The 11,465-nt window shown below is 41.9% G+C and overlaps 1 protein-coding gene across 1 annotated transcript in view; it reads right to left on the reverse strand.

The window, feature by feature from the left end:
* Positions 1–4,879: 4,879 nt before the first annotated feature.
* Positions 4,880–11,465, reverse strand: part of PPP2R3A (protein phosphatase 2, regulatory subunit B'', alpha) — a gene marked incomplete at its 5' end in the record, with an annotated part of 21,292 nt that continues 14,706 nt past the window's right edge. Inside the window, 2 exons of the mRNA XM_009582373.1 lie at positions 4,880–5,345; positions 9,768–9,874. Of these exons, the coding sequence (XP_009580668.1) occupies positions 5,249–5,345; positions 9,768–9,874 (204 nt within the window). The remainder of the gene's footprint in view (positions 5,346–9,767; positions 9,875–11,465) is intronic.

Raw genomic sequence — 11,465 nt, forward strand, 5'->3', positions numbered from 1 at the left:
CTGACCTGTCAGTCTCGCAGATGAAGTAATAAGATAATGCAGCGATTCTGCTTGAGCATTTGCATATAATGAAATCAGAAATTACTTTTTTTTTTCCTTTTTTTTTTCTCTCCCTGCCCCCCGCCCCAATTTATTCCACTTGCAGAAGATCCAGGAGATGTCTGTTTTCAGGACAGGTTAAAATGACGGAGCTTGGCATTTTGGTAAGCCAGTACACGGATGTGCTCCGTGTTGAGGGATGAAGATGTGAGGAAGGTAAGTGGTAGGATTGCTTCTCTTCCCCAGTATTTTTGAGAAGAAAGCCTGGAATTTTGGCTTTAGCAGGCTTGCTGACAGGTGACTGGATGGCGTGAGCTTAGCAGCAGCAGGAAGGACGATTTTGGGACAGCAGCCGGAGATGAAGTGAACAGTAACACTACCCCACCACTACGAGACAGGTTTTACTTTACTTTTTAAATTCAAAAGTCCTTTATTTGCCAAAAAGGAAGAAAATACAAAGTAAAAATACAAAGATAAAACCATGCCAGCACAAAATGTCTCCAAACTACTTTTACAAAGTATGAGAACCTTTATTATTAAATATTCAGTTTCTAAGACCATCACCCGGTGATACAGAGAAAAGATCAGAACAAAAGGGTAAGCACTGTTTACATGTTTTTCTTACAGTAGCTCATGCTCTTTATTGAGGTTCGGTTTTGATTGCATAGACCTAAGATGCTGTGATTTAGAAACACCGAACTCCAAAAATACATACATTAAAACGACGCCTCAGTGACCTCCCTCTTTTTTTAGCCTTTCAGGCATACTTTGTTTCAGAAACGAAGCACAGTACCTTGGTTAGAGTATCTCGAGTCAGCTTTCTTAAATCCTTAGTTCAGGAGAGCAGGAAGGTTTTCTGCAATGTTTTCTGTAAACCTGAGACTGACTGGAATTTCTTTTTTGCCGTCCAAGTCCGTTTTGCAACACTGCCGCTTGGTGGCAGACCGGCAGAAGGGGAACTATGTCAGTGCCTGGGTTTTGCTGATGAGAACTGTAATGTAGCAATTACTACTGAGATTTTAGAAGAATAAGAAAAAAATCGAGCTAGTACCATTCCAGCAGTAATCGCATGTGGTTGTATTGAGCCATATCTGCAATCTTAGTACTGCAGAGAGAGAATATTTGTGAATATAAAAATAAAAAGCAAGGGTTTTGTAAGGACACAGGACTTAATTTTGCTAGGCAAAAGCAGACTAGAGAGAACAAATAAACACAAATGTATTTTTTTTTATCATGCAAAACTGAATTTTACTCACTTTTCTGACTACTCAAAAGGAAAAAGGAATCCAGCTCATAATAGACTTCGGTTGGAGCTGGATTTACAATGAAAAACGCATGCTCTGTCTTTAAAGGTATGCAACATCTAAAGTAGCATTGACAGTTGGAGACGGGAGGCAAAGTCAGAGCAGAGTGGACTCCTGCAAGTCTTCTGCGCTGTGATTCTTGGGTTGCTTCATTCTAGAGAGCTTGCTGACCTCTGAAGCTGGTGTGTGTTGCAGCTGAGCAGGTTCTGGTGTCTGTATTCACAAACATCCTTGTCTTCTTACGTTTTGACTATCCCAGAAAGAAAAGTTAAGAAGTAGGACAGGAGATGCCAAATTTACCTTGCTTATATACTGCGGACTTAGAAACCTTCCATCCAGAGAACCTGTGGAGAGGGCTAAGTCACATATGGGGTGTAGAATAGGTCCTTTACTAATTCATCTGTGGCTGTTGAATTATGATTCTTTTCAGATGTATTAGTGAGAGAGAATGGATTTCTACTCCTGGAGTAAATAATACAAATCAATGCAAGTTTTGCACTGATACTGTGCTAACAGCGGCTTCTGTAGTTTGTCCTTATATTCACATACAAGGCAAAATGTTTGCTGTAAGTTGTTTGTTTGCTTGTTTGTTTTTTTCTTTGATTGGCTTGTTGTGTTGACCTACTGGAAAGCATGAACTGGGTTTGGAATCGCTCTACTTTGTCAGAGCAGCAGTGAACCTCTTTGTAGAAGAGAGGGCCTTCGGTTTGGGGGCCAAAGGGCTCAGCAGAGCAGTTACGAGATATTGTCTCAATTTATTGAAGCCAAACCTTGGAAAGGTAACTGGTGATTTTTACCAGGCTCAGGATACTGACTTCTTCAAAAAGTTCAGGCAGACTGGTGTGGTGTGAGATGGAAGTCTGAATTGATTTGATGGGTTGAGTTAAAGCCCCTCTGCAAAAGGCATATGAGGAGAAAGATGAAAGATCCTGAAGTGGTGGGTGAATAGAGAGAGCAGAACAGCAGAAGTAGGCTTGAGGTTCGACCCAGCAAGAACAGAAATGCCAAACCAAAAGAGCGATGCACCAAGGGTTGCTGGAGTACCAGCTCTTCCCAGTCCATCGTGGGCTCACATGTGGTGGTGCTTGAGAACAGGGTGTCACTTGCTCAACTGGTGAGTCCTTGAGTCTTTCACCTAACTCCCTCCTTGTGTTAAAAAGAAATTGTGCATTCCCGGGAATATATACATCCTTCCTGGAAAAGGATGTTGCTCTGAACTCCCATAGGGAGGAGGAGGACGAAATGTAATACGTAGAGGTGATAGAATCACCATCTATGGAGATTTTTCAAAACTCAGCTGGATGAGGTCCTGAGAAACTTGCTCTAACTTTGAAGCTGGCTTGCCTTTGAGCGAGGAGGTGGAAGAGAGACCTATGGAGGTCCCTTCCAACCTGATTTATTATATTATTCTGTACAGTGCTAGGAAAGCTTCTTTTCTTGGAGGTGCCAGGGCTATCCCAGGTTAAAATCTTAAAGAGACAATCACTAAGTTATTCTGGAATGAGACTTTACATAATTGGCAAACTGGACATTCCAGTACTGCTGCTTATGGAGCTAAAAGCTAGCAATGCTGAAGTAACATGAAGGTTCAATTTCAGCCTAGAATGGGGTCAGGTTCTTCTTGTTCCTTTGAGGAATCTTTGTCTTTGGAGAGATGTAAAATTTTATCAAACTAAAAGACCACTCTGGACCTAGATAGTGAAGAAAAGAGGTAAACTGCTTTGCCTATGTTCTTTCAGGTAAAAAGTGGACAGAGCAGGCTACAATTAGTGGCTGCACAACTTCCACCCTATGTTCATTTCTGCAATCATTTCCTAGTTTCTTGGGCCTTTGTAAAATCATCCCCAGTAAAGCTTTTCCCCTCAGGGTTATAGCGATGATGGAGATGTGATTCAAACACCCTGGTGTTGAACAGAGCTGCTCTTGTGTGCTTGTTGCATTCAAAGAGGCTTATCCTGGTTTGGTTAGAGTGCTCCCTGCTTACATCTTTCATTATGGAATGGAAGTTACCTTGCAGTGCCTTTGCTAATAACCTGGGCATCCAGAAGTTTACCAAATACCAAATCCAGGATCCTGGGGTGTATATATGCATCTGAATAAACTAGCAGCTTTTTTCAAGAAAAAGAGAATAGATCTCCAGGGCCAGTATAACTGAAAACTTCCTCTCTTTCAGATTTTCATCCTGATGAGAGAGTTACTAACCTTAACAAGGCAGCAGTATATCCCACCTGGGCATCGGGAAACAGGTGTTACGCTTCAAAGGCTCCTGGAAAAGTTGAAGCTGCATTGTAGTGATCAGCCAATTTCTTATTTGGTTATTAACAGTAGCACTTAGAAGTATCATCTAGGGATTAATGTTCCATTGTGCTAGCATCTATATGTACAAAATACACCAAGCTAACAGTGTGTATGTGTATATACAAGTTATCTCTTAACTGGGTGGGTTCTGCCTTTAGTGCAGGCAAGGAGGTGCCTGCTTGGAGATCCGATCCTGGCATTGGAAGTTGTCCCTCAGGTATTCTGGCAGGGATTCACATAAGGATGTCCTGAGGAGGCATGGTTTGATATTCTTACAGCGAGGTAAGGGGAAATATAGTGTATACATGCCACCCAAGCATTACGTATTTGGGCACAATTACAATAGTTGAAATAAAATATGACAGCTGAAACCTGTCCCAAGCTGGAGAAGGTAAGTACCAGATCTATTTGTGTATCTATGGTGGCTAAAATGCAGACTGGTAAGAATAAGTTATAATCACCTCTGTGCTGAATCACAGACAGCTACTAGGCAAGGACGAACAGCTGTAGCAGCAGAGCATGTGCTATTACTAGAGACACCAGTTGCGATTTATGGGGAAAGTCAGTTTAATTTTGCACTGAAAGCAAGAATTCATTAGTTACAGTGTTTTGTCTCTGAGACTGGGCCTACTTGATGGGTGGAAAATAAATTTTTGGCAATATTACAGACTAATTCCTTTACCAGTTAAAGGATCCCTCTGGTAACAGAAATTTAGCACACTAGGTTAGGGGTGGGTTTTTTCTTCATTACCTCAGCTTAGTCTCTTGGAGAAGGCTACAGGTTAGCAATACAATAGAAGGGAAGAACACAGGGAATGGACAGAACTGGTACACGCAAGACACAGCAGTTTCAACACACCAGCTGAACAGCATATGTCTTTTCTTGTAAATATGCTAGAAAATACTTTTACAGAGACAAAACTGAGGAAGATCTTCTTATGCACAGGAAAATATGTAGAAATGTTAACTACATCTCAAATTCTTAGCAAAAGGTTACACCATGTGGTGCTTTAACTGTCCACAGATTCATACAAGTAAAATATGTCCAGTATCAACTGTAAGAGCTTGTGGTTTAAAGCGCAAAAGGGGACTTCGCTCTCCCCACGTGCAGGCATGTTGCCTTGGTTTCCAGGACACTAAGGAAAAAAAGAGAACTTCATTGTGACTTGCGTTTTAAAAGATTTCTAGACGTACATTTAAATTAAGTTAATTTGGCAGCTCTTTTGTCACTCCTGGTATAAAGTCAAGGGGACAGAATGGCACAGGACTGAACTGAGAAACGACCACTGTAGATGTTGCATGCAGTTGCTACAGTTAATCATTAGATGCTGGCATTTATTGCACATCTGGGGACATAACAGAATTTATATATAAACGAAACAAGGTGCAATCACCATTTTTAATGAGCGTGCACGATAACACATTGTAAAAAGCCTTTTTATAGAAATTACCTTATTGCAAATACACAGGAAGAGAAAAAGGTTTCTCAAGTTACAGTGTACAAAATAAAGCACATTGCGCCAATGACGGATTTAAGAAAAATCCCTAAGTGTCTTGGGACTGAATGCTATCCAGTTTGAAAGATTGATTAAATCTCTTCCATTTCTCTATGCTGAGAGATCTGAGATAACTAGTTTGTCTGACTTGTCTCCAGTTTCAGGGGGAGATAAGACTTCATCTGTGTCATAGTCTTCTTCAAATGATCTGCAAAGATAAAAGGTATGTCTTTAAAAGCCATATTTTGGTGAGAGCATTTTCAGGTAAGTTATTTCAGTGGCTACTAAAGCAGCTGGCTAAAATACAGTAGCATGCAAGATGTTAACCTCGAAGAGGATATTTATACGGATTGAAAACAGTGCTGTAGTAATCAGTATTCTGACAGCTGACATGACTGTGCTCCCATCCATACTCATTTGTAAGTTCCGAAACAACTTTTCACTGCTGTTCAGCATTATAAAATTTGAATCCAGTTTCAGTAACAATTGTCAGTAGCTCACAGCAGCCTTAATAGTTCAGTGTAGAAATAAAGTCATCCAGCCACACATCCAGGCCCTAGAGGAGATTTGGCTTGCTCAGACTTGCTCAAACACCTGGTTTCCAAAGCATCTTCTGGCTTAGGGTATGTTTTGACATCCACAGAAGAACAATTGTGGCCATGCTGTCATGTTTCTCTCTCACTTGGTTTGAAGTTTAATATCCAGGTCCTAGCATTTATGGCCTGGGGAGGTTTGTGAATTCTCAGCTCCAGCCAGTTGCACTATTTGGGCTGGTTGGGTTCTGTGCTCTGCAGCAGAGGATATCACTTTGGGGCTCTCATCCCATTCCTATTCCTGAGAAATGATGTTCTTAAGATGTTTTCCTTCCAGTCTCAGCACACTACAGGTTAGTTTCTCCGGGCTCCCAAGAAATTCAAATTCTTCCTTTTGTTCTGAAAGCAATGCTGCTTATGAAGGAAATGTTGCAGCAGGTGTTCCAATGGCAAGCACAGGAATAGCTCTAGTTTGTTCAGTGATAAAGTATGCTGCAAAAAGGCTAAACTTCTTTGATACCCCAGCACAGATGGTGCCAAGAAAGAGTTGTCTACCACTTCTTGCGCTGGTTTTCCCCTCACTAACCCATATGCAGGCACAACAAATCCTTGGGAGCCTGTCAGTATGTATGTCCTGCTGTGGGGAGGGTTCTATGCTATAGTTTGGTGATCCCTATGTGAAGGAGAGACAAACAGCATAGAGATCTTCCTAGACAACATTTTCATCTCCTCTTCCATAAAGGAAAGCACCTGCTTAGTAATCCTGCCACCTTCTGGATCCTTGCATAAGTGGGAGAAGGGAAACAATGGTCTGGATCCTACACCAATAACTGTTCTGATCACGCATGCAAGGATACCAAAAAGTACGCAATATGCATGCTTTTTACTTAAGCGGTACCTGTCGGGAGTCTGCATGGCCCTGCCTCCCCTGCATTCCCCACCTGGGAATGGACTGTGCATGTTTGTACATGCCTCAGTTTCTCTAATGTCTCCTTGGTTCAAGATGATGCAGCTGAGGAAAACTTCTTATTTCCATTTGAATGCTGTTCTTAGGAATGTTCCTTTTGTGTCCCCTTTTCCTTCAATTTTACCAATTTCTGTTAGCTTTCTTCTTTTTTTTCCTATACGTGGAATGTGACCTTTTTCCTGTATTGTTTATTTTGCACATTCACCAGCACTTGGAGCTCCATTATAATTTTTTTTCCAGTGCCTTTTGCTTCTGGACTAAATCTTCTCATGTCTTCTTCAAAAGGGGCTTCCCATTGTCCTTTCTCATGTGAGTTACTTTTCCACTTCACTCTTTTGCACCTTAAGGCTCAACAGTGCCTGCCTTTCCCATCTTGGAAAAAATGCTTTCCACCTTTATGGCTAGGAAGCATCCAAGGGACAGCTTTTCCATGAGATCAGCATTAAAGATAATCACCACCTCTCCTTCCAGGCCGGTTTCAAAACTTCACAGTCCCATAAATACACATATGGGCTCATGTAGATTAAACACCCATTCAAAACTCAACCATGGCAACTGTAGCTTGTTCATAGAAGGCAAATTACTCCAGGAAATTCTTTATCCTTCCTTCTGGCAAACACACACGTTTTGTCACTGGGTGGTTCAGCGATGTACTTCTTCCCCCTTTCCCTTCCTTAGGCTGCTGGGTTCATGAAAGTGAGCAACTGAGCCATCAGCTGACTTGAAGGAGACAAGAAAAATGGTCTAAGCTGCCTAAACCAACATCATCTGATCCTATGTCTTTGTCCCACCTATCCACCTCTGAGCAGGATTGCTCTGCATTGTGCTCTTGCTCCTTGTTGCTCAGGTGAAGGGGATTCTTTCCTATCAGCAGCTGATAAAAGATGGCCTCTTCCTCCTTATTTCCCTTCCTATGGAGAAAAATCTCTTTCCATGAAGGCAATTGTGGCTTTCATGTACATCAGCTGGCTGAAACTGGATTCTGAACAGTGAACAAAGCAGTGCCCACTTCTGGCAGGCAGGCCATAGCCTGGACTGCAAGAAAGGATTTCTGCAAAACCAATGCTTATATCTGCATTAAGAGCTTGTGTTGGTCAGATTCAACTATTGGTTCTGCCTTCAAACAACGTGTGTATACATTCACCAGGGAACAGACTTTCTTCACTGAATCTCATACATAGATGTATAAAGCAGAGCATGGCTGAGAAGTGTTCAGATCAGCTTAAGCTTCCAGTGAAACATGATGTCTCGTCTTGAGCAAGACGACACCTTTCTCTTAACTTATTTTTGGTGACTGTAGCTCTCAATAGTCACAGCATCCTTGAAGTCGCTCGAAGTATCCACTATGTTTTGATGAGATTCCTCTTCCAGGAGCAGCGCTCTCTCATGGGCAAGCCTGCAGACAGCCAGCCAGACACTGACTGGTTTAAGAAACCTTCCATTCAGAGAAGCTATGGACAGGGCTAAGTCACAAATGTGGTACACACTTACTAATTCATCTCCAATTGCTCAATGATGGTTAGTTTCAAATGTATTAATAAGACAAATACCAGATCCAGATTTCAGATTCTGCCAGACAAAAATCTTCCGGTCTCTCATAAAGCTCATAAATTGTCTTGGTTTTGTCCCTGCTCCCTGTTTCTGTCATCCTCAAAGGACAGCAGAAATAATGTCCGTGCAAAAACTCAATGCCTGTTTCTGGCCAATTTGTCTGGGCATCCAGCTCTTTGTTTTTCTTTTTCCCTTCCTTTTTTCCTGCATAGTCTGTTGCTATGCTCCACAAATGAGATCTAATCCTGCTGCCATGACTACAGAGCTTTTCAGGGGCTCTTAAAAGCAAGCAGCAAGGTTGCTGACATGGTCTTTACAGGAAGACACGGAGCTGTTTCAGACAGGCTTCAAAAATCTGACATCACCTGCCATTTCTCCTCTGGTTTTGGTGAGTTTGGGGATTCATGGTCCTGCAAAGCTTTTATAAAGCCCTATTTCTTTTCTGTGCTGAGGACACAGGTATTGCAAAGCAGCTGCAGGGAATACAGCAATTTTATCTTCCATCCTGTGTTACCTCATCTTCTATTGTGAAGGCCACAAAAAGGCAAGGCAGCTCAAAGGAGATGAGGGAACAGCCCATAGCTGTTTGGATGCACATCACAGGGAGAGAGGGAAACATAGCTCTCAATAGCTTTGCAAATCTCTGTGGCTAATTAGTAGGTGCTACTGTTATCCCAAGCAACTTCCAGTGTGGGAAGTTTTGAAAATTATGCAATCTTCTCAGTACTCTTTAATGGCTCTACAAATACTGTTCAAGAACGGATGAAATCCTGAATCATGCAAGATTAACATGGGGTAAGCATTCTTTGGACGTTTGTTATATTAACCCGGAGACTTCCAGAGAAGTATTCTCAAAAAAATAGTAATACAGACACAAATCTAAAAGATAATTATACTGAGTCACCATTAGGAGCCTCTGCAGGAAGCCCTTGCACACAGAGAGGTTCTGGAGCAATTGCTCTGCCTAAATTCATTGACTCTAAGGATAGCTGGAGTGTCTGTCCATAATTTTATAGAAGGCTGCAAAAATGAGTGTAGGTATTGCAGAAACCAACAGTGTTTTAAAGAAAAAGTCTCAACAAACTTAGTAAACGAATGAAAACATTGAAACAGAGCTTATGAAGAGCACAGACTAATAGGCATAAAGTTTGGCAGAAAGTAAAATTATTTGACTAAAGAAAGTCTCCACTACGTATAATAAATGTAACAGAGCTACAAGCTTCTAATCTATGATAGTGTGACATGGTCAATACATGGCCAAGACTAGCAAAAGTAATTTGATCTCTTTTTGTACGGTTGCCAAAAGAAAAAGGCTTTGTCCTTTTTCCCAGCTATCTTCATTACTGCAGTGTGTGTAGCTGATTCAAATGGCTGCCCCCAAAGAAGCCCACTGTGACAAATACACCAATACACTGCCTTTTGGAGCAACTGTTTCAGGCTTCACATGCTCCAGTGTTGAGTCCAAATTATAAGTCCACTAATCCACCATCTCTGTTAGAAGTGGCATCTACATGCTCCTACTAAACCTCAGCTGGAGCCAGATATTGTCCCCCCAGGGCAGTGCAATGCCTATGCTTACCCTTCTTGTAACTGGTCGTTCCCAGACTCCTCAGCCACAAGAATCTCGTACTCTTCAGCAGCATATCTGTCCCAGTCAGAGGGTTCAGGGCTATCATTTTCAATGTCCTGAAGAGATCAGGCAGTCAAGCACACAACATCTACACCTCTCTACAGCTGTTTACAATAGGTCTAAACACTTGAAACAGCAATTCTAGGAATAGTAACTGTATAGAAACAGCTAGTCAAAAATTGCCTTAGCTGAAAGAGTCACAATTATCTTAAACTATTTTAACACGTGCACATAAATGACTATGAAAAAATACATCCCTTAGTCTATAAAGCTCAGCATGTGACCTGAGCTGCCAACAAACTGAGCCTGCTTCATTTCAGAAATGCTGAACATTAGTAACTGCACATTTTCGTTGCTCTAGCTCAGCAAGCCCTGCATGCGTGCACTTTGGTTAAAGAACTTAATGATTTAAAATCTTTAATTACATCCTAATTGCAACTGATCTTTTGAGGAACTCTTCATAGTTTGCGAAGTTTGGGCAAGTTTGAGAGAAGGTTACAGAATAACATCCTTATAAACATTTGGCCCTCTGCCATTTACTGTAAGACAGGGAAAATAAGTTATCCCCCCCAGCCCCACTTGACTACTCTTACGATGATCCAGTTTAAACAAACAAAAAAAAGTAGGGTGGTTCTGGATTGGGATATATTTAAGGCTTGAATCATGGAACCACAAAGTTCCTCTTACAAGTTGGGAGGGAACCAGAGTTGGTTTTGGCATGCCCACCACTTTACTGTACTTTGACCAGCTTCTGGGAGATAGTCTTTAAGCTGTAGACACATCTGGTTTCACTGGATGTGCAAGGGGAGCCAGAGGTGAGGAAATTTATACCAACAGCTGACAAAACTCAACTCTCTGAACACCCCACAGTTAGTGGTGAGCAACAACTGCAAAATACAGAAGCCACAATCTCCTCCTGTATTCTCTCTGCTTGGGAAGAGAGGATGGTGAATGACAGTGCAGCCAGGCTGATAACCAGCACCATCTGCAATATCCAAACCTTCCATCTAGTCTACTTCATGTGTGGCCTGATCACGGAATTGGCATCTCATCTGCCTCGGCCCCTGTGTTGTAAAGAAGGTCTGTCTCTTTGGTTCTGTTTAGGCTATGGGAAAATTGCTACTGCTGTTTTAAGGATTAGACTCCAACCTGGATGTTTAATAAATCTTCACATGTAGCCTACTTATTTATGACTGCAGCTGTGTAGGAGACAGGAAGAGACAAATGGGATCTCCAGTTTTGAATCTCACAGCTCCTTTCTAAACTGAGCGAACCAGGTTCCCTTCTAGTGCAGCTGAGCCCCCCTCTTTCAGCCTGCTGAATCAGTGCAACTCAGCAGGCTCTGGTCATTCTCTCTAGAATCACACACTGCACTGCCAGTGCTGGTGTAGTAGGATCAGTGATGGCAACCAAATCATAGAATAACAGTACAATTTGTGTTGGAAGAGACCCAGGAGGTCTCTAGTCCCAGCCTCTGCTCAAATCGGGGTTTGCTATAAGGTCAGATCATAGGGCTCAAGGTTTTGTCCGGTCAATCTTGAAAACCTCCAAGAATAGAAGCTGCACAACCTCTCTGGGCAACCTGTTCCAATGTTTGAGCACCCTACTTGTGAAAAAGGTTTTCTTATATTCAGTTGGATTTTCCCT

Source organism: Fulmarus glacialis, unplaced genomic scaffold (genome assembly GCF_000690835.1).
Source record: "Fulmarus glacialis isolate BGI_N327 unplaced genomic scaffold, ASM69083v1 scaffold10957, whole genome shotgun sequence".
Classification (NCBI taxonomy): Eukaryota; Metazoa; Chordata; class Aves; order Procellariiformes; family Procellariidae; genus Fulmarus; species Fulmarus glacialis.